Source organism: Leuresthes tenuis, unplaced genomic scaffold (genome assembly GCF_036924035.1).
Source record: "Leuresthes tenuis unplaced genomic scaffold, fLeuTen1.0.hap1 SCAF_11, whole genome shotgun sequence".
Classification (NCBI taxonomy): Eukaryota; Metazoa; Chordata; class Actinopteri; order Atheriniformes; family Atherinopsidae; genus Leuresthes; species Leuresthes tenuis.
Genome location: NW_027325365.1, coordinates 20946783 through 20970162, shown reverse-complemented (window position 1 = coordinate 20970162; position 23380 = coordinate 20946783). Strand labels below are relative to the sequence as shown.

At 42.4% G+C, this 23380-nt stretch overlaps 2 protein-coding genes across 4 annotated transcripts in view; both read left to right on the top strand.

Annotated features, from left to right (window-relative positions):
* The first annotated feature begins 394 nt into the window (after window positions 1–394).
* On the top strand, window positions 395–2898 carry il12ba (interleukin 12Ba). The gene is made up of 7 exons (XM_072396061.1): window positions 395–686; window positions 764–1051; window positions 1145–1247; window positions 1542–1783; window positions 1876–2048; window positions 2254–2375; window positions 2732–2898. Exons 1-7 carry the CDS (start codon window positions 599–601, stop codon window positions 2769–2771), a joined length of 1056 nt encoding a protein of 351 aa, XP_072252162.1. The 5' UTR covers window positions 395–598; the 3' UTR covers window positions 2772–2898.
* A 7773-nt stretch (window positions 2899–10671) lies between these two features.
* ebf1a (EBF transcription factor 1a) overlaps window positions 10672–23380 on the top strand; it is a 54220-nt gene continuing 41511 nt past the window's right edge. For all 3 annotated transcript variants that reach the window (XM_072396059.1, XM_072396057.1, XM_072396058.1), the window contains exons 1-6: window positions 10672–11071; window positions 11838–11994; window positions 13120–13183; window positions 13856–13911; window positions 15229–15302; window positions 16717–16785. In XM_072396059.1, coding sequence (XP_072252160.1) covers window positions 10938–11071; window positions 11838–11994; window positions 13120–13183; window positions 13856–13911; window positions 15229–15302; window positions 16717–16785 — 554 coding nt within the window. In that variant the 5' untranslated portion in view covers window positions 10672–10937. The remainder of the gene's footprint in view (window positions 11072–11837; window positions 11995–13119; window positions 13184–13855; window positions 13912–15228; window positions 15303–16716; window positions 16786–23380) is intronic.

The window sequence follows — 23380 nt, the reverse complement described above, 5'->3', positions numbered from 1 at the left end:
ATATAAAACAGAGTGATGTTGTGTTTGCTTAGATGCACAAGTAGAAGTGAGTAATAGACAAATATGCTGTTCTCTTTGTCTTTGGAAATGGGATGGTAGGATGTAAAGTGAAGTTCCTCTGGACTTTCTGCTCTTCTCAGAGTGGGGAACTTTTTCTAGATGCAGAAGCCTATAAAAATCAGTCAGAATCACAGGAGCACCATTAAACCGGGGGAGTTGGTGACAAGGTAAGAGGACGTTTGTCTGATTTGTTCATTAAGTTTGTTGAACTTCATAGAAAGAAATTCTGTAAAATCGGCAAGGAATTGGTCCGTTTTTTCTTTTTTTTTTTCTTACCTAAATAAGCTCAACACTATTTGTGATGAATACCATTACTTTGTTCCAGTCAGGTATTATGAATAAAATGTTCTATATTTCTCATTAGCTTGTTGTAATAGATGTCAAATCACAAAACGTTACGCTTCTTTTCTTATCTGTACATGCATGATGATGGTATTTATTGACAGTGCTTTTCTTTCATTTTTGTACTGAGTGATCACAACAACATTTTTTCTGGAAATAAGAATGTAATGTAATTTTCTTTCTCTTTGCCAATCAGATGAAGTTGTTTGTTTTCATCATCATCTGTGCATTTCCACATGTCATTTCCCCAAATCCTCTGGGACACTGGACTCTGCTGCCTAACAGTAAGTTTGACATTTATGTGAATACACTGCTCCAAGTTTTTCCTTATCCTCTTGTGTGTAACTATGTCTTCTGCTAGTTTTGGTTGTGGATGTGGATGGCACCTTGAGCCATGAGCCCCTGAGCTGCCTGGAGTTTCCTGATGCGCTTCTACGCAGACCCAACGAGAATCAAGACATTTTTTGGAGGAAAAAGGGTGTAGAGGAGGCCCAGAGGGGAAACTTCTACCTAGTGAGGCTATTAGAAAGCTCGGGAGGGGGCAACTACACCTGCCACAGCAAGGATGGATCACTACTTAATCACACTGAGGTCCTGATCCGGCAGGTTGAGACCACAAGGAGGAGGATTCTGGTGAAAATGGGGCAAGGTGCGGCGTTGCTCCGTGATACAGCTGTCAACGCTGTGTACATTTCAAATCAGTTCCACCGCTGACTTATCTTTTGTTCTTTGATTTTTGAAGATTATTTAAAGTGCTCTGCTCAGAATTACAACGGGGAGTTCCATTGCTCCTGGACCTGGCATAGCAGTCGCGTTGGCAAAGTAGCATTTGTCAAAGCACGACGGTAAGTTCATAAACTGCTGAAAAGTTTTCTGTTTTGCTTTCCAGTTATACAGTGTTCTCACTCTTGTCAGAGCCGAGGCTATGCGGTGGCATCCATAAGTGCCCTCTTAAGAAAGAAAACAACCAAGTGAATTTTGAATATGATTTGAGGACATGGCCACTGATATGAGATTTCATCTAGGAATGATAGTTGTAAATGCTTTATAAAAGCTGCTCTTTCATACATCTTTCATAGTCTTTTGGGCATTCAGTGCATCATTTGAATTAATTACCTCATTGTCTCATTTCTTTTAAGTTCATCTGATGAGAATAACGCCTCGTGCTCCATGGATGGCAGTGACCAGCGCTGGATATGCTCCGCAGCTCGCAGTAACTTCAGCTGTTCTCTGGACGATGACGGTCGTGGCATATCCTGCCGGGATGAGCAGCACTGCCCCTTTGCTGAGGAAAACCAGCAGATCTATATCACCGTCCACATGAGGACTGAACACTTCCTACTGGAGAGCTACTCCAAACTCTTTTTCTTGTCAGAAATAGGTGAGACTTATGTTTCACTTTTTTTCGAATATCAGTGATCTCTTCACCTTCCGGTTTGTTTTTACCTCACTCTGCGTTTCGCTTCCACCCAGTGAAACCCGACAAGGTGAGGATCGGAAAAGTCAACACAACGGTGGTGCAGTGGAGTTACCCGAGCTCCTGGAGCAAGCCCTACTCATTCTTCCCCCTCACCTTCCAGATTACGCAACTCGGGAGTCGATGCAGAAAGTGTAGCAATCTGTGCATTGACTCAAATCCTTCAAAGGTACGAGGAACTTCCAGACCGTGAGGTATAGACTTTACAAAAAAAAAAGAAAAAAACTAAACAAAAACTAAGATGCACTGAAAAGAATTAAGGCCTGTCAGACTTTACGGTAAAATGTTTGTGTCAAATCCCACAAACCAGACAAGAAAAAGGGCAAAAGCTAAATGTTGTGTAACCATGATGTTGTGCTGTGTTTATTTTCCAGACCCTGAAAAACGATATAACAGACATTTGCCAATTTAAAGTGAAACGCAAGGCTAAGGCGGTGTGTGTCAGAGCGAAGGATGCCCTCTGTAACTCACAATGGAGCGAGTGGAGCCATCTCAGGTTAGAAATGTGAGGTTTAGTGTTTGTTTATTCCCCCTGGCATGCCTAGCCATTACCCTCAGTGTTTTTTTTTTCTTTAACCACATTCTTCCTGTCACATGACGCTCCTCTTCCCAACAATCCAGAATGTGCACACCAACTCTGAAACTGGAGCTCTTTGCCACATTGTTGTGTGTCATAGATGTGTTGCTTCTGCTTTCAACCACATTGTCTCCCTCTCTTGCCCTCTTGTGTGAGCAAGTGCGTGTGTTTCTACAGAAACTTTGCAGTATGCTTTGATGCACAAAAATGCGATCAAAATGGCATGATATACATGATATGTAAATAATTGACTCGTTGTTTGTTTTCCATTACAGATTAAGTGAGAAACTAAAAGTTAGGATGGCGAAGAAATGAAATCCCATCAGTGGACATCTCACAGAATATGTTATCTATGTATTAAAATATGCTTTCATGTATTCCTCAATGTCTTATCTAACAACTCAGTGTATGCAATATGTAAATAAATCCTGAATAAATGAACAAAAAAACTGAACAGTCATTTTATTTTCTTTCTAATGCACTTCATCAGTACTTTATCTTAAGATTGGATTTTTCAAAATCTCAGTTAACAGCCTCATTGTTGTCCCAGCTATGATTGGAAATCATTCTGGAAATCGATTGTGAAGCGTGTTTCTGAATTTTGACTTCAGACTTTTGGGGAAAAAACTTTTCCGTAGCACCACATTTTCATTTAACAACTTTGGTCTTTTATGATACATTTAAAGATTGTTTCATTTAAACCAAGTAATAGGTGTGTATGTCATCGGTTGCTCAGGGTTTGTTTTTTTTTACTTCTAAACCAGTCGGGTGAGAGTGTTAGCAACTCTCCTCCCCTCTTTATGACAACTGGCAGTAAACTTTGCTATGAATCTATTGTACATTCACCTGACAGTGAATACACATACATGTGGTATTTCCAGTCATTCCAAGTCATTTTTATGAGACAACCCCCTCCCACCTTTAATGGCAGCAGTACATCTTCTCAGATACACCACCAAATCCTTATTTTAGAACATTTCATCCATTCAGTATCTGCTTTACATTATAAATAGTAATAAGGCTGCTGACAAGCCTTCGTTTTACTTTGGATCAACTGACACGTGTTAAAGCCTATATGACACACCAATGAAATGTCGGCAATGAAAAGTCACACGAAAACTGAACTCAGACAACATCTCTGTGCGAAGGAAGCTCACGTACAGTACATTATTTTAATGCATTTGTGTGCCTTCACAAAAAGAAAAAAAGGAGGCTCACGTATCTGCAGCTGTTAGTTCACACTGTTTTCCTGCTGGCACCAACACTGTTGTGTTTAATCACAGTTTACCATGAGTGTAACTGCATATTTGCCCATTACACTTAGTAATGCAGTGAAACATCATTTTATGAGCACTTATCAAAGGTTACAGGTAGTGTTTTATTAGTCATGAGGGATTTTATGAAGTACTACAGTAAATATAGAGCTTTGTTAAGGTAAAGTTGTCTAATAAGTTCTTTTCTAACTCATAATGATATAGTAATACATAGGTTTAAGGACATATGTAAGTATTTTTGCCAGCGATTGTAACTTCTCCCGTGATCGTTTTTGCTTACACCAGCATCAACTCGTGAGTGTGTGTGTATGTGTGTTACCTCTCTCATCAGCCGGACACCTTAGTTCCAGATACATATTTGTGATCAGATTGTTCTTCTTTCTACTCTGATACGTCTGTATATTTGTGATTTGTGAAAGCAATACATTTACAGAATTATATAGAATTCCGTAGGTGAAATAAATTGGAGGTGTTTGCTCTTGTCTCAAAGATGAAGTTATTGCACATCCTAGAAATGCTCTCTTCACTTATGAATCCCCCTTAAACTTTGAGGTAAGGGTGCTAAATCGTGGCTTGATGCCTTTTCTTTTTTTTCTTTGTGCAGTGGGACTTTTTACATGTACGAAAACAGAAGAAGTGCACAACACTATTATTTATGTGACTTGATTGTCTTATAGGCAAAAAATCTGATCCACAAGACCTGAAATTCCCATATAACTGCTGATAAATCAGGTACAGTGGTACATTTATTACCAACTTTCCATGTCATGTGTCAGAAAAGCCCAACCAAGCAACATCGCACCTAGAGAGCTGTGAGCCACTCTTTACAGTATTGATGAGTGACTTATTAGGTCAGGAGGTTGTGGTTAGCTCTCTCCTCACTTCCCTGTCGTAAAAAGCAGAAGAGGTACAATGATGTAAGCACTTTCGAGGCTGACAGACCAAAAAAGGTTTAATCAGACACTCCTGACCTTTGATGATTTAATGGCTTGAATGTCACAGAGGAGACCTGATTCATTTATTGGGAAATGTTTCAACATTTATCTTCCAGCCGTGCTGCAAATCTGAAAGAGAAATTTCTAACATTCTCCAATTGGCCACTTACTGTAGGCATGACTTGAAATCTCATATTGGATTGTTGAACTGTTTACAATAGGCTGTAATTTTCTTTTATTAACTTATCACTTATTTTCTCTGTTAACAGATGAAATGGTCCAGTTAGATGTCCTGATGTTCTGTTTTCCTTATAAAGCAGTAGCCAGTAAATGTCTGGATTTTGTTTCATTCTGTTTAATTGAATTTTTCAGTTTTTGATGTATTTAAAGGCGTTTTTTTTCTGATCTAAAAACAGTTAATGTGATTATAGCCTTTGCTCCATGAGTCACATGATTTCATTGAAACAATACACACATGCTGTTGAATAATGTGGGTCAAAAGGAACAAATGAAAAGTATTTATATTTTTAACATCTGTCAGTATAAGCAGCACGTTTAGTTCGCCGGACTTGAAAGGCAGTTAAAAGAACGGCGTCACCTGTCAGAAGCCTCAATCATTTTTATGATGACACAGCCTGATAGAAACTGTAGAGCCCTTTGGCAGGTGGAAAATTCCTACAAATACTTGGCTTCTGTACGAGTATTCACACAAGCTTTGCTGCGCAGTTTTTTACCACCAAACAACCTTTTTCTAAACAAAAATATATATCTATAAATGAAATGAGCTATATACTTATAGTACGTAAAATGTGTACAGAACAGCTGCATAGCCTGTATTTGCTTTAGATTTCACACTGTGGTGATAATGTTGATGAGCTTGTTCTAAGCCAAGTGAGGGAAGAATGATTGTTTTTTACAAAGGTGCAAAGAAACTTGAGTAAACAGATTTGTTGAGAAAGAGTCAAATATTAGGAAAGTGTTGGGCTGCCTACGTTCTGGAAATCTTATGGAGGGATGGAACACATCCATCCAACATCTTCCTAAAGTTATTTCCTCATGTGGTGTTTTGATGATACTGGAGGAGAGGGTTTTCTAACATGTTGGTCCAACATGTCTCTCAGTACAACATGCAGTGACTCTTCGTGCCCTATGATTGGACAAAATGCTCCACATGCTTCACCCAGCAGTTCAGGTCAGGGTTTTCTGATTTTTCATTGATGATCTAAAGAATGCCATCATTGCAGAGTCATATTTACAGTGAATTAATTCAAACATATAAGGTGAAAAGCTTGACAGGTGGCAGTTTATCATTTTCTATCTTTTATCTGTTATTTTCAATGCAAAGTGAACATTTAGTAAGAGTGTTGCTCATATTAAAAGCAAGTTTGCTCTAGGAAGACCCAAATGCAAGCAGCCAGCTCTCGCAAAGTCCATAAATGATCCAACAAAACCAATCCGACTGAAAACAGACATCCAGGCAGAAGACAAACCAGACTGAGCCTAAACAGAGTATCTGGCAAAGAGCAGAAAAAAAAGAATAGATATAATGAGAGGGTTAATTACATGAGTGGATGCAGGTGAGTCAGTTTGCAAAAAGGAACAGGTGGTGAGCGGTGTGAATATCTGAGAGACATGTAACTATGATGATGAGAAAATCTAACAGCAAAGAAAGTCTAACTCAAATACAGAAAAGGAAAATTTCCAAAAATCTAAAAGACAAAAAGAAGACAGAAAATCCACATGCTCTTTTGAAACACCTGTGTGCAAGTGAGAATACACCCTTTGCTTTAAATAACCTGTAAAAATTGAGCTGTTACGGTTAACAGTTTTCACATTATTTACAGCTGGAGAAACTCCAAACTCCTCTCCTGTTCAGGAAGTTAAAGAAGAAGTTACCCTTTCGCCTTTTGAGTAAGTCTTTTTCTCTATCAAAACTGAAAACTTCTACTCAACATGAACTGAAAAAAACTTAATCGAGACAGCTTGCAAGGCCTGGGTAAATCCCTCTGAAGCCAACAACAGATTTCAGTGCTCACCACATCTTATCTGTTTGAAGTTGAATTCGTGATCTATGTACAATGACCCTGAGGTGCAAAACAAAACAACAGAAAGAGAAGAGAAGGAACTATGAGGAGAAAAACACAAAAAAAAAGCTAAATGAAAAAAAAGATACAGCAAAGACAAGAAAATGTTCACTTTTAAAGACAAAAACAGAAGACATGACATTTTAACAACAAAGAAGAAAGTGTAACAAGACAATAGCATTTCAGAGAACTAAACAACACTTCAATAAGCAACAACACAACAGAAAACAACGTTTTACAAAAGATGACATTTCAAAAACATGACAACAAAGCAGACACATTAATACAAGATTTTAACCATTTACAACCATGCATGTTCATATTCACTCCTATGGTCAATTCATTAACCCAACATGTATGTTTTGGACAGTGGAGAACACTTCTGCACTGGGTGAACATGCACACTGCACACAGAAAGCAGGGACCGTCTCGGTGTGAGGCGACAGCAGCCATGACACCACTGTGCAGCCCAACAGAACTGTTCACATTTTAAAACAGGAAAACACAACATTTCAGACAACTTGACCCTTCAAAGGGCACAACAAAGAGAACGGCGGCATTTCAGAGACAATTGTACAGTTAGTTACAACATTTATTAGTAGTGAAAGATTCCTGACTGATGTCATTTCCCCTTCTGTGAGGGGGTTTCTTCTTCTCTTTTGTTTTTTTTTTTGTTTTTTAACAGGTGTGTTGTGTGTCGCTTCATGGTATTTTTGGTCTAGTTTTTGTGTTTCGCACCAGTCACTCTGCATTTGTATTATCTGTATGTAAACCATCACTCTTCTGATGTTTCACAGACCAGAAATGACATCACATCTTGTTCTCATTAATCCACTGTCTCACTGACCTCGTCTCCAGTTGCTGACCGTGTCAGTAAATGGACACAGTAATAGCTCAGTGCACAGATGGTAGTCATCTACAAGCTATTTAACATTTGATGGGACGACAGACTTTTAAATAATGCGTATTCGATATAGTAATGTCTCTGTAATCTCGCTAGATGGCAACATTGCTTCTCTTATGTGTAAAAAATGCCAGCGCCTGACAAGTAGCGTAATGGGATTTGGAGGATGTGCTGCTTCAAGGAGTTCAAAATGCATGTCGCGCGTAATGTACACGAGAAACATTTCAAATTTTTAATCCCTGATTTAATCTTTAAAGTAGCATACCCTTTTCCCTCAGTTTAGTGACACAAATGTGTTTTATGCTGAATTCTAAATAATTCTAAATCTCCTTTTATGTAGACAAAAGAGCATATTGTCAGACATAAGGCCTATTCTCATAAGCATATGCCTGATTCTTTACAACTAGTTATTTTTATGAGGCTTCAATTCAATCAGACCATTATTATCATCGGTCCAGCCTTTTGATTTACGAGAACATCTGGTGGTGGCACAGGAGCCCCTTACAACTCCTTTCTCATCGGTTACTTTAAAATGTGTGACGGAGTTTCAACGCGGGGAATTTTAATAGTTCTCCCATATGTGAACACGGCTCTCCGCGCGCACGTATTGACACACCTTTGCATCGTTTAAATGGCGTGCGCATTCCTGCGTGGGCGTAATGATCAAAGTTATTTTGCGCACCTTATGTCTGGCTGCCATGGAGTTAGTAAATCACAGTATTAACATGGCTGGAACATCGGGCCCCACTTGACATCTCCGTTTTTGGATTCTGAGACGGTGATACAGTGCGTGTGTGTGTGCGCGCGCGCGCTGCTCGGGGATATAAATATATGCCACCCCAGAGGCCTCCTGTGTTCGCACTGGCCAGCCTGCCGACCCAGGCAGACAGATCAGCGCGAGGGCCAGCCGCAATCAAACAAATGTGCTGAAGGATAGCTCTGGACCAGTGTGCGTGTGTGTGTGTGTGTGCGCGCGCGTGCAAGCGCGCTTAATTCAGAGTCAGTGTGAGCGGAGTTGAAGTGGGCGAAACATTTGATCTTACTTTTATTCATCTTTTTATTATTGTATCGTGTGTCGATAAAGTGCTCACTTTTCTCCTCCTACAGCAAGAGACAAATAACTCCAGAGAATGACGGGAGGACTTTGAGGGGCTGTCTAACCTTGACCGTTTATGGCATCTATCAGACTCCGCAGGCAGTCTACTGGCTGCCCTGTGTCACTTAGAAAAGTTAGATTGTTGCTAAAAACGAGAATAAACCGATTTTAGAGTTTTGGCATTGCAAACACACCATTCTTATAATAACCCCAAATTACGTATTTTGTTAATATCAGAGCCTTTTTATGAACTGGGCCTTCTATAATCTATTCTTGATCTTAATTTTCGAAGAAAAGTATCCTAATAATAAAAAAATAATTAAATAAAAAATAGACTAACTCATCCTTTCCACTTCATTGTGTTTAACCAAACTTTACTCAGAGGACATATTAGATATTCAAGTTGACCATTTAGAAATGGGTCTAATGAACGATGGGCAGCCAGGACTGATGACAAACAAGGACACCCAACGAGCTCACTCTGCAAGCTGACTTTGGCTGTGCAGTTACACGCCTCTGTGAGCAACCATGAACCTTTTTTTTTCTAACACTTTTTTTTTCTGTTTGTTTTTTTGTGCAGTTATTTTTGAGTGATTGCACATTTTTCTGGACAGCACAGCGCAGTTTAGCAAGTAATCCTCGTATTTATGTTGGATTCAGCACTTAGTCCCGCAAGATTTATATAATGCGTCCAATCAAAGCTCATTTCAAACCTAACGGGCTGTAACAGAAAAAAAATGTGCGCGGCCGCTGCCAGGCTTCTTGGTGAGCTGAAACTTTCTTAAGCTCATAATCTGCCGGAGTTGATACTCTGAATGAGCACTTGGACTCCTCGACACAGATTCAGCTCTTGCAAGAAAACACAACGCTGTATTTCTTCTTAGATTTTTAAATGAAGTATTTTCCTTCCATTGTTAAATGTTGGTTTTGGTTGTTGATCTTGAATTAATTCGACACTTATGGACAGCAACATGATTAAATCAAGCGCACTGGTTTCCTCAGATTGTTTCCTCTCACTCGCCCCACGCACGTTTTTTTCCCCTTTTTTTTCTCACATTAAAACGAGAAAAAAAAAGTTACGTATTTCAACATCTGATAATTGTCTGGGCTCGTTTTGCAGAGAAGTGCGGGGTAGATTTTCATGGTTCTATCAAGTGGCAATGCTGCCGCGACGTTCCAGTCCCCCCTGGTCACTCCTCACTCCTCCCTTTAAATGATGTCTTCCCTTGAGCTGGTGTTCATTTGTGGTGAGGAGCTACATTAATTGTCAACCATATATGCTACACACGCGTAGAAAGAAAGCGCACACATCAACGCGCGCGTGCACTCACACGCCGTGCGCGGCTTCAGGCTGAGCGGCTGGGGCGGGACGCTGCCTGGGACGAGGCGGGGACAACAGGCAGGCGGGCGGGCAGTGTGCTGGTCGGGTTGGTGGACAGCTGATTGTCCGTGTCATTAACTGTGAGAGAGGGCGTTCCCATTCGCCTCCAAGACCACGCCTCCCTCACCTACTAGTTGTCCCCCTGTTTGGCATCCCAGAGATGGTCCAAAGTGATTCCTCAGGGAAGAAAAGGAGCGCAAATCATCCGAGCAGGAGCTGACGGGGAGTGGAGGACTGTCTCCTAATTGTGCGTAATCTTCCGTTTGATTCGTCAGAGCTGGGAGGAAGATTTTGTAAATAAAGAAACGGAGCGAAGGAGGGCGAAACGTTTTCCATCTTCTTGGCTTTTCTTCCAGCTGTGGACTGTTTGTTGCAAAAACCTGACATTTTGCCTGTGTTTTTTCAGCTGCACCTTGATCCGGGGGACTGTCGCCAACTCAGCGCAGCCTCTCATCCTGCGCTTCCCCTTTCATCGCTCTCACGTCGTTCTTCATAGCCGCCGCTTCTTCTTCCGTCTTTTTCACACGGAGTCGTTGACATGAGGTGCAGCTAACCCTGGATGCTGACAGCTCCCCTTTTTCCCTCCGCATGTCGCATCTTTTGTTTACTTTGAGAGGCACGCGCGCTCTAAACACCAAGTGAAATAGACCACGCCACTTTGCTCCTGTGACAGCGCGATCAAACACACGCAGGAGGAGGGGAGACAGGGGAGGGAGAGGAAAAAAAAGGAGGGAGCCAAGGAGAGGAGGAAAGAGACAGAAGCGAGAGAGTGTGAGAGAGATAGAGACTGTGTGAAGGTGCGTTTTGATGTTTGGCATCCACGAGAGCATCCAGAGGAGTGGGAGTAGTATGAAAGAGGAGCCCATGGTGGCCGGGATGAACGCGGTTCGGACATGGATGCAGGGTGCCGGAGTGCTGGACGCCAACACAGCCGCGCAGAGGTGAGCCCGAGGCGGCCTTGGTGCTGAGCAGACACCAGCGAGTCAGCGCGTTGTGATCTGCAGCGTTAAAGACGGAGCGCCCGATTCACTTGGGGCATCACGAGTCCCCAGAGGACGCAGCGGTGGGATAACCTCTGGTCCCGCTGGCATTTTAAGTTTGTAGCTCGAAGTTCGGCTTGTTAAAAAGCACTAGATGCGGTCTAAAGGGGTTTCTCTGATTTGAGCAAACCGTTTTGTTTTGCAGCGCTAAAATGTAGGCTTAGAGTAAGTTTGGCGTGAAAAGTAAGCTTTGAGTTTAAGCTTGGACTTTTCAGCTCACGGTGTGTTTTGGCTGCTGTAAAGCAGAACGGATTTCAAAGTTGGCATGCATTGGCAATTTTTTAATGCTGGATTTTCTTGCAAAATAAAACAAAATTGTGTAGTTTTAATCAAGTTGGATACGTTTTAAATATAAATACGATTAGGAACAACAGGCCTATCATTACACGAGCAACTGTCCTGTCTATAATATATCTGTGGCATCAATGTGTATGTTTAATATTTATTGTAATATTTGAACTCATTTGTTTTGCTCATTTTTAATTGATTTAAATATAAAGAGCATCTGTGCGGTCCTTGTTAATAAATTGCATTTACTCATAAATGCCAGCGTGGCGTTAGCGTCGAGTTTAAACACACGTCTCGCTAATTTGTTGCTCTCACTTTGGATCAACTGATTCTAATTGCCGTCGTTGTGGCTGCTGCTGGTTTGTGCTTGTGTCCGCAGCGGAGTGGGTCTCGCGCGGGCACACTTCGAGAAGCAGCCGCCCTCCAACCTCCGCAAGTCCAACTTCTTCCACTTCGTCCTGGCTTTATACGACAGACAGGGTCAGCCGGTGGAAATAGAGAGGACCACCTTCGTTGACTTTGTGGAGAAAGAAAAGGTGAGTTCAGAGATATCACCGAAAATGATATGACGGTGTAGCCTGTGAGCCTTTAGACTAAAATCTACTGAATGAGCCCTTGATGTCTGTGTTGCAGCGGAGCATCGACTGATGCCTGACACAATATACGGACTTGTTAAGTCAAAGTGATAAATTACCAGACGTGCGTTAAGGGTGTAGGCAGACGCACACAGCGGGGATCATTGGTCCTGAGAGCTTCCCTGGTGTGATTTTTTTTCTAGATTGAGGTTTCCTCAAAGGCTCACAGACTTTTGATTATTTTCATAAGCTAATTTGCTTTTTCTTTGTAATTACTAAATCTCTCTTATGATTTCTGGATTAATTCACCGTTAGTAGTAACTTCTGAACTCAGTTGCCGCCCCTGATATTGGCTTATATTTATTGTGGCAGTTCAGCTCAGCGTGGAGCCTGCAGCTGGTGTCACTCAACATATTTTATTTTTCCAAACAAAAAGCAACGTCAGTCTTTGGTTCGTCGATATGATATAATATTGATATGTGTGCAAGTGGCGTTAGAAGTGCGTGTTTGCCTTGTAAACATTATTTTGGACTCATCGGCTTGTTTATTATGTGTTATGTTCTTTTGCTATTGCCCAATAATAACTCATCTTACTGTTGCGCTGTGATTTATTGGAAACGAGCAATAATTGGATTGTTTTTTAAATGAATTTCTTATAGATTGGTCAAATGTACACAGTGACATTTACAAAGTCAGTTATTAAAGCTGTAAGAAACGACGGCGTAAAATATGTTTTTCTTTCTTTTTTTGTTGCAAAATATAAATAAGTAAAAGAGTTGATTTCACTTTTTGATATTTTCTCAGATGACAAAATGAGAAATAACATTATCTGTGTGCAACTTTTTGCAGTTACAAGCAAAATGTTTTTCTTTCTTTCTTTCTATTTTTATTGTTTGTTTTTTTTAATGTTTTTTATAAAACCTGTGTGCTTTTGTCAGAAGAAACCGAAGAGAAGTGATTTGATTTAGATCACAGTTTGAGACGTGTTTGTCATCTAAAAATGCCAAGTTGTTCACCCGCAATAAAGGTCCCAGGAGGAGATGGTTTGCTCGCTCTGACCGGGTCTGTTTGGTTTAATTTTCATAGGAAACGACGGGGGAAAAGACCAACAATGGGATCCATTATAGACTCCAGCTCCTCTACAGTAACGGTGAGTTTGGCTTCCATCATTTTTATAGAGCAATAACAAAAGCAGTGAGAGAATGATACGCCAAACCAAAGTGAGGAAACTCCGGAAAGAAATATTTCGCAAGGTCAGGGCGTTGATCCTTATTTTAGAAGCTTGTATTTTTTATTGAAAGGTCAGAGTTTTATTTATTTAATTTTTTCTTTCTTTTTGTGAGTGTGTAAAATGTTTTGTATAGGGTTATTTGTACTTTGAGAATATAAACAAAAAGTTTTAAAACACGTTCTTCCAATTTGTTGTCTTCTTCGGAAGACTTTGGGAGCAGTTATGAACAGCAAGCAGCAAAATAAAATGTTTTATTTCGTGTGTATGCCAATGAAAATGTATTCCCATATTGATTACTGTATTTTTCTTTAAAAATGTGCTTTCTCCGCCTTGTGTGCTCATTTTGTTCTGAACTTTGAGTCAATAACAACTTTAAAGATATTAAATAGAATTTTAAGCTCCAACCAAACTGACAGCATGCCTCTAATACTGAAAGTTATTAATGAGAGTTTGGACTCATAGTTTTCACGAAGTGCCTCACAGGGGAAATCAGACTGAATATATCATGTGCTCTAAAAGATCCCCAAGTGGGTCGAGCTTTCCCTCAGATGTAATGCGAAACTACATTTTAACGGCTTTCTCTGTCTGCAGGGATCCGGACAGAGCAGGACTTGTATGTTCGACTCATAGACTCCATGACTAAACAGGTAAGAGGTGCTTGCATTAAAATAAAATAAAAAATAAAAAAAAAATATATATATATATATATATCTTTTTTTAGAAAGTTTTTTTCTTTAGAAAAAACTTTGAAATTAGAACCAGGCACCAAGCTCCATGGTTCTGCTGGTTTGAATGTTACCCCAGCGTCGAACTACCACCACCCTCCTCCTTCTTCCTCTTCCCCCTCCACACCACCCCCCCCACTCCGGCCCTGTGTCTGAGACTCTCAACTTCAGCACAGCCCAGCCGGCTTGATAAATGACCTGTCTTACCTGTAGAATACATTTACAGAGGCCCAGAAAAGTAGAGGACATGTGTCCTCATATTCTACCTCTGCACTGCAGTCAGTAAGTGGGGATGGTGTGTGTGTGTGTGTTTTTTGTTTGTTTGTTTTTTTTTTTTATGGGAGGCAGTGTGTGTGTGTGTGTACACGTGTGTGTGCCAAAGAGATTGTGCGCAAATTGTGTGTGAAAATCTGGATGAGGTGTAGCAGCGATTTTGTGTTAGCGTTTGAGAAAGACAGTGATGCATGCCAGCTCACTCTTTGAGGACCTTGACCCTCATTTCCTCAATGTGAAACAGAAGAAACTATCCCAGAGTGTGTTATGGCCAATTCAATCACACAAAGAAATACAGAGCAGCACATGTTAGCTGGCGCACACTGAGGGAATTCTTCATGCGGATGAATGAGACAACAGAGAAAGTAAGCCCTCTAAACAATGTTTTGATATCAGGTCTTTTATTTTGCCAATTCTGCCTCTAGTGCCATTAGACTCGAAGAGAGTTTGTCTCAGAATGAAAAGAGTAGGAGGAAATGTTGTTTGTGTGGGGGGTGTGTGTGTTTGCATGTTTATCAGCGTGTGTGTGTGTGTGTGCAGGGTGATCAAGCCCCAGAGAGCATGTTGAGTGGGGTTGGAGGGGTAACCAGACTACATTTTTGGACGCCGTGCTGTATGGACCAGATGGTGCACTATACTCCAGTCTGGCAGTCCAACTGCTCACTGTACACCGCATATAAACATACGTGCATGCACAAACACATATGCATATGCAGCAGCACACACAAGCACTCACTCACACAAACAATTTTCCCCTCTTACTGTCTCTGTCAGAACAGAGCGTTCCTGTTCAGGAGGACTGGATTCCCACGATACACACGTTTGCCAGATAGACAAACACTTCTCACAGATGAAAGATACTTTTTTTTTTCTGGCCTTGCTTCCTGGTTGACTTTTCTTTTCTCTTAGCACATCACACAGGGAAATATAAATGAGAATAATTTCATACTTTTCTCCCGTCTTTAGGCAATTGTTTACGAGGGCCAGGACAAAAATCCAGAGATGTGTCGGGTCCTGTTAACCCATGAGATCATGTGCAGGTGAGACAAACCACACTGAGCTACAGATCAAGATGAATCTTTTTCTCACCTTGGAGGTGTCTTTGCTGGTATAAAGAAGGGCAAAGACACAAGAGCTCTGCTAAATTACAATAGAAATCTTTTCATTTTCCTCAAAGTGGGTTGGGGAGATGGGCCCTGGCCTATTTTTGTTGTGTGTGTATCTCTGTGCATATGCGTGTGTGTGCATCCCTCTCATGTTCCGCTAATTAGGACAAGGAAAAGCTCATTACTCAAACCCATCCTCCTCAGTCTGTGTAATACATGCAGTTTGCTGTGTCCTGACAGTGAGCTATATGCAAGGGAGGGGGCAGACTCAGATTTCATGTAAAATGTAGACACACACACACACACACATACACTCAGTCAAAAGTAGAAAGCTGGAGAAACTCTCACAAGCCATCGTGCGGATTTGCAATCAATAAAAGCATCACACGGCTTGTGATTGTCTCCTGCAAAGCAGCCAACTAGAAATACATGGAGAGTTGCATGTAGAAAAATGGCTTGTGGCAAAGTGTAGCCACTTCCTGGTTATCACACAAGGCAATTTAGACCACTTGTTTTCATAGGCTGCAGGAAACGGTCAAGATCAGAAATCTGATCTGGCTCTCCAAGCCTCCTGTCCTGAGGGACTGGAGAAAGTAGGGGGAGGGTCAATCTCGCTGTTGTCTTTCTCCATCACCTCCCACTCACATACAGTAGATGCACACATGAAGGCAGACACAGGTACTTGCAGACATGCAGACACGCAGACACAGAGGAAAAGGTAGATGCAGTGATACTTTTTTGGGGCAGGAGAGGAGGGGGTGGATGGCACACAGCACACTGTTACACAGTGCTGCAGTCAAATGATTCGGAGAGGACTCGTCACATCAGTATGCAACCCCCTTCTACCCAGCATGCACTACTCCCCAGGTCCAGTGGGACCACTCTGTGACCCACTTCTGAGAGAGAAAGAGCGCAAGAGAGAGGCGGGATAGAGGGAGGGGACGAGCGCTAAGGAAAAACAGAGAACATAAGATGTCTGGTTGTGTGATGTCTGACAGAAATGGAGCTAACCTGAGCCCTGGAGGCTAATTCAAGTTTGTATCCAGCCCCATCCGAGCTCACTGCTTATGCTCCCCTCCTCTAAAGTTTCCCTAAAATCGTTCTGCTGATCTGGTGCGAGAGCCACAGTCTTACCTTGCCAAGCTAAACAGAAATCCAAGTCATGTCTCTTCTTGAACTCCACAAAAGTCTCACGCCCTTTTACACCCCATTTTCTCTTTCCTGTACGCTCATCTAACTTCCTCTCCCTCTCTGAGCTCTGTCTTATCTTGCTGTCTCTGTTGTTCACATCTTGGTGACTAACTCCCTTTTGTCTGTGCCTCCCCCTCATATTGTCACCCCCCTGCAGTCGATGCTGTGATAAGAAGAGCTGCGGCAACAGGAACGAGACCCCATCAGACCCTGTCATCATCGACAGGTAAGCAAACCTCACCCTTTGAACTCAGCAGACATGGTGCTTCGCTGTCACTGCAAACACAAACACGGCATGCGTGACTGTATGTGTGGGAATAAGAGTTTCGTGGCAAACACACAGGCAGAAAACGTTGCAGAAAGATTTCAAAATCAGGACAAAAATCTCAAAATTTACATGGGAAGCTAGCAGATGAAAGCAATTTTGGACTTGTGATTTGACTGCAGAAGTCTAACCTGCAGGCCTCATAAAGGAGGCCACAGGTTGTTTTGCAGCAACCATAATGTTCTGGGTAAGCAAAATGTGTGAAACGGCAGTAAATCATATTCCAGTGCTATGAGTGTGAAGTGGAGAAGCAATTCCAGAGGAACGCCTTCAAGTGTGGTCAAACAGTGTTTGTGCGGTTGTGCTGATGACTTAACTGATGAGCAGTGTGGGCTACAGCTACAGTCTGGAGTGTACGCTCATGTGTGTTCCTGTGAATAAATCTTCCTCTTGGACCGGTGTATGCTGAAGGTTGTTAGCTGCCTTTTGCACACATACACACACTTTTTTTTCCTTGAGTATGCCTTTCTCCTGCTGTCATAAACAACCTCTGAGCGATGCTGGGGCTTGCGTGATTTAAAGCCAGTCGGGAGAAAAGAAAGCCCCATAGATTTACTGTCCGGCCTCTGCTGTATGTGTATGGCACACGCGTGGACATGCAGTGTGAGGAAAAGTGTTTGTTTGCACTTCAAGCATGCAGATTTAGAGCTGGTCCGAACTGGACTGAAGGAAAGTGCTGAAGTTCGTCTCCTGTATTCCTTCTGAATTTCTGCTCTATAACATGTCCTGCATTATGAGGTAAAATGAAGTACAACATTGGCTATTCTGTGTCTGATTTGAATTTGTCACATTTGAGTGTATTTGTGAGTGTTAATGAGGCAGTGACCTGTGCTATCTGATGAGCGCAGCTGTCTCGTTCTCATCGCTGCTCTGTCAAAAGCTGCTCTTTACCTGTGTATGTGTGTGCGTGACTGTGCACCAGTTTGTGAGAGCGTGCGTCACCCTCGTTCCGCTCCAGTGAAGCGGAAGGCCTCACCTCAGCGCTCCCTGAGACAGCTGCACCCCACCACGTGGCCTCAGACAACAGGCCTGCCCATCACTCCCTGCCACATTTCTGATTTCTGTTTTCCTGTGTGCATACTTGTTGAATTTCTCATCTGTGCACTTTGTTGCTCTGCCTTTATGGGCTCACAAACTTTCTCTTCGCTGTTTTAGTGACACGGTGGAGCAGGCCAATCTCCCGCTAACAGCTTTCCCACACCGAGCATGTGTTGTGGTTGCTCACTGGCGTTATTCCCCTGACACCCAATGGCTCAGGTGTGAGGGCAGCATTAACGAACAACAAATTAGAACAGGGGGGAGGGAAAACAACAGCAATATCTCGGTTTTCCTCTCCAGCGAGCACTCTTTCTGGACAGGAAAATAGGTCAGGTGAGAGCAGAGCTGTTGGGGAGGGGTTGGTAGCTAGTTTTAAAGGAGGGACTGGAGGGGAATAAGGGGGAGGAGGGCTTATATGTTTGCTCATTTAGCACCAATATATTCCTGGCAATTGTAATAATCAGGGATTCATAAACAAACAAACAACTGTGAGGCTGAAACTGACTCAATTACTATGAGGTCCCCTCCTTCAAATTCATAAAGAAATACCATCAGCAGCCCCTCTCCACCCTTGAAGTTATTTAGTTCGTTAAATAAGGGCTCGTTAGCCCTCTGCTGTTTCGCAGAGATGATTAGATTTTACAGCCCTAATTAGCTGGGCTAGCTCTTACTCTTCTGGAAGAGTAATGGGTCTGATTGCCTAATTAGCTCTCTCTCGTTAAGATTGGAGAAACAGGCCACTGCAGCAAAACCGCAGGAATGAGGAAAAATAAAGTCAGCTAATGAGAAACTTATTTGATTGTTAGGAGAACAAATCTGGTGTAGTGTGGATCGGCTGCGCTCTGGGTACTGTACAAGCTCACCGGGAGAATCTCTCTTAACCCTCTCTTTATTTCATCTCCCGTTGAAAAGAGAGTTTTGTTTGGGCTTTAAGCGTTTATACTGAGCCATGTGATACAGAATTCCGTTATAAAGTGTATTTGTTTAAGCTGTGTTGGGGAAAAAACATGAGAAATAGTCAATCCCTCGGTTCATCAGCACTCAGTTTTGGAAGTTGTCTTGTCCTTTGTGGCTGTCTTCCTGCCGTCAGATCATTCAGCACTGAAGTTGAGGACAAATCATGCCATGGTTTATGACTCTAACCTCAGAGGTGGCGAGTTCTTGGAAATTCAGATGGACCTTGGCAAGACATACCATGTCTGTGCGTGACGCTGGGCAGGGGAAAGGCAGCTGAAAGGTGAGATGCTCCTGTGCATCTCCTCCCCAGGGATACACGTGTGGTCCACTTTAGCATCTCACAGGGGCAGGATACTGCGAGATGAGTCCTTAACCCCTCAACCTCTGTTTCCACTTCTCTCAATCACTGCTGGTTAGCGTGGGGTTAATCATATGCAGCCGCTGCGTACGATCAGTCCATCATGTGCTTGAATGGGCCTCAAATCACAAACACATTTCCCTCCATCCCGTGCATAACTTCGCTACATCTCTGCATAAATTTGTCTTCCCATAAAACTATTTGATTTAATGCCAATATCCTGCATATCATTTTTAACATAGTTTTTACTGAACTTTTACTTAACCAGAAAATGTCTCATTGAGATTAAAAGTCTAATTCAAAGTAGCATTTAGTTCAAGATAGGCAGCAGCACAGTTTAACAGTCTGCACCTAGACCAGTTAAACTGAAGCTAAGAGTGCATTGCAAAATCATAAAATCGCAAGGTATTTGTCACAAGTCACCAGCAATACCAATGATTAAAGAGCATCTTCACTACACTAAGACCTCTTCCAAGTCATTTAAAACCTTGATAATTTTTTCTGGAATCAGATTTTCATAATTTAAACGGTTTTATGACTGATCTCAAGCAGAGGGAGTGGCACACTGTACAATTAAGTGTCTGTTATCCCAGGTATGAACATAATGTGGGAACAGAGAGTAGCAATAAGTCCTAAGAGCAAAGACAATTACTTCCTGTACTTTTGGGAAGGACATAGATCTGATGATAGGAAGAAAGCAGACCATGAGTAGCCTTAGAGAGTCTGCCAGCTGCTGACAGACCATCCACTTCAAGAAAATCATGAAATAATGTTGAGTAAGAGATGTAAAATTAGAAGTATTCCTCATTGCCTTGTGTTAGATTGTTTCTACTTCTTGTAAAGATTATAAGGACGCATCAAAGACAGAAATTGCAGAAATAACCCTCTTTTTAGTCTTCAAAGATAGACATAATGGGATTATAAAATACAAAATCCCTTCCAAATCTGTCAGACCTGTTTCCTTTGGGGAACTGCCCTCCCAGCACCATGTGTCCTCTCCAGCCTCCCACCACCTGTGTCCCGTGGCTCTTTCCTGCTCATCCAGCTCCCACAGGCCTGCTGTGGGGTGTCCCCCAGGCAGAGAGAGGTTCTCTGGAGGGGCGGGGTGGTAGAAACACTCTGTGACCAGAGATAAGGATCCACTGTTTAGCCCTGCAGGGTCCATGATCCCCCTCATCCACCTAGGAGGGGTGAAGCTGAGTGAACTTTACATGCAGACAATGTTATTTCAGGTCTATTGCTGTTTTTGAGCGTATGCTTGTATGTGTTTAGAATTGCACACACTCCTGTGGCCCTTTGTTGATGTCGCCCATTTCCTGGCATGCGTGTCTGCGCTTGTGTGTCCGAATCGGTGTTGGTTATTTCCCCAGGATCGAGTGTGTGTGTTGATAGAGGCCATTTCCTGACGAGTGTGTATGAGTGTCTTGAGTGAAGAATGTCGGGCAGGAAGTGCTCCTCCCGGGGAGGATGATGTCATGGCGGACGGTTTCCTGTTCTCTGAGCCTATGGAACAGACTGCCTCCCAACTTCACCGTGGGTAGTTTGCACTTGTGGACCAAGTTTTTGTTCACCTTTGGGCTGCCTCAGGTCAGCACCTGATACATAGGAGCAGGCTTAACTGAGGCTAGCACCGTATTGAACACAACATTTTCCAGTTTAATGTTTTCCCTGTTTGTTACGGTATCTCTCTTGCAGGGAACCCCTTATTGTTTTGGTTGTTATGTTTGGATGCACTTCCTGGGGTGAGAGGTCATGTGTTGCCTTGGTTGGGCTAACGTGCACTAGTGAATAATGTATGTCATTGACTTTATGTCAGCCCTGCCAGCCCCCCAAGCAGAGCCCACCCATGTTTAATTCATCCATCTCATCTGTGTGTGTGTGTGTGTGTGTTTGCAAAAATGTGTATGCGTGTGTCATTTAGAGGCCCAGTCTGCACCTGTCCAGCCATTAGCCCCCTTCCTCATTTGCATTTGATGCTAATGTGGTTTACTGGCAGTGCCTTCCGTCCCTTTAGTTTAGTTTCATTTATGACTGTGATAGTGAGAAGGTGAGAGCACACTTACTATGCAATGTAAGACACTAGATATCTTACATTCTTCCAAATGTATATGCTGACACTTGAATGTCAAGGTCTTCATTATTTGCTTTTTCTTTCCATGTCTTGGGTCTGTTTAATTTAATGCTTTTCAAGAAGTTATTCCTCCTCTGTTCCACTTTTATGACACGCTTGGTCTTTTGTTGTGTCTGACCACCTATCAGTAGCCTGGCATTTCCCTCCAAGACAAAGAGATGCTAGAAACAGTGTCATGATACCCTGAGGGGTGACACCACTTTGCGTGGTGGATTAGAGTATCTGCTCAGCTCCTATCTTTTTTCAACTTGTATGATATTTCTTTATCTTGATGTGATGTTTTTCCTCGAAGGTTAGGAAAGGGGAGAGCATATTGTACAGGACACCCCTCCCACCCCACTCCTCTTAAGATGTATATATTGTTGTTGATGTGCTGTTTCTTTTTGTGCAGTCTTTAAGGTGGGGGCAGCTGCATTAGATGTTATGAGAGGCTTTGAAAAGCATTGGCCCTGAGCGGGTTGTGGTGTTTGTGCAGGGCTCAGGGGCAAAGAGGCAGAGTTGCTGGCTCATCGATATGCAGGCAGAACTCCCCTCCCTCAGGTGCTAGCTGCCTCACAAATCTGCTTCACTACATGTAGGGGCACACACACACACACATAGACGGATGCAGCTCTCACCCTCAGATAAACTCCTACACAACTCTCAAATGCATATGCAGACACATGCATGCCAAGTTATAAGAATCCACAGGCGTGCAAAAATATATGTATTCACACACTCATACATACACGCATAGATGCACAATGACCTGCAGCTTTCGGCATCTGTTTGATTGTGTTCTTTTTTTTTCTCTTCGGTGGTTCTCTCACCCAAAACCATCCACCCCCCCTCCAGGGTGAGAGGAAAGCGCGTCCCCATGGGACCAACGGCTGCGCTGATTGACAGCAGGGAGTTTGGAGGTTGTGGAGCCTCTGAAACAGAGTTGCCTAGTTCTCACTCATATGGACCTTCAGTCCTCTCACCTCGGGCAACCAGTTTGCTCTCATTTGTGACCACCCCATAGGCAAAAAAATAAATTAAAATGCGCAAACCTGGGTTTCTGTTGGATTTGTCAAAATGATATTTCAAATTAACAGAAGCTATATTTTTACTGGAGGAAGGAACATAATGGAAATTAGCTTTTTTCTTCTTTTTTTTTATTAATGTTTAGCTTTTGTTTCCCCAATAAACTAAGCAGAGCTGCTTGATACTTTATAGGTAGTTAATGTTCTGCAGCTGAATGTAGGTAACAGCCAGTTTATTGGGCATATAAAACATAATTTACAAATGCAATAACAGCAAAAAGTTCTCAGTTTCATGACATTAAGAGTTTTCTTTATTGGATGCAGCAACTGTAAATAGCCTTGTTGTAGCTGTATTTTCTCTGCAAACTGCTTTGTCATTACAGCTTGACATTCCCCGCTTGACCTGGCCGCTCTCCTTGGTTGTTCCCTCTGCCTTTGTGTTAGTGTTTGTTCCCTCACAGAATTAAGGGGTTAGGCTGGCCAAAGCTGACCCAAATGAGTAGCGTCCTACTTTGCTGAGAGCTATTTAAGACATTTTTGGTGTTGGAAATTACAGGCTGGAGAGATAGAGATAGAACGGGAGTTAAATAGAATGAAGATATATTTACCATATGAAAGGTCTCATGTGTGAGCGTGTGTGGTACTGCAAGTGAGGAAAGAGTAACGTTTTCCAGGATTTAGTCCGTGACTTGCCCTAGAAGATGCGCTCAATTTGCTTTTCAAATGAGGCGTGAAGAGCACGAGTGTGCACCGCTTGGTGTGATGCTATATGTTTGGACGTGCATGGCTATGTGTGTGTATGTGTGTGGCAGGCAGGAGGGAAGCTTTGTTGTCTTCATGCTCTGATGTGTGTGGACAGTCTAGCACACAACCCACTAAGTGCTCTCTCCCTTACAGCCAATGTGTTACATGGCTGCCTGTGTTGCTCTCTTAATTGAATAGACACACCAGCCCCTCTCAGTAAAGGATACTCAGGCCTCCTCTCATAGCAGGCTGAGCCGGTGTGTC

What these genes read in the sequence shown, in the direction of transcription:
- il12ba (XM_072396061.1), top strand. Translation starts at nt 599, where the DNA reads ATGAAGTTGTTTGTTTTCATCATCATCTGTGCATTTCCACATGTCATT. An exon ending in CTTTTTCTTGTCAGAAATAG is followed by an intron (nt 1,784 to 1,875) that starts GTGAGACTTATG and finishes GCTTCCACCCAG; the next exon opens with TGAAACCCGACAAGGTGAGG. An exon ending in AGCGAGTGGAGCCATCTCAG is followed by an intron (nt 2,376 to 2,731) that starts GTTAGAAATGTG and finishes TTTCCATTACAG; the next exon opens with ATTAAGTGAGAAACTAAAAG.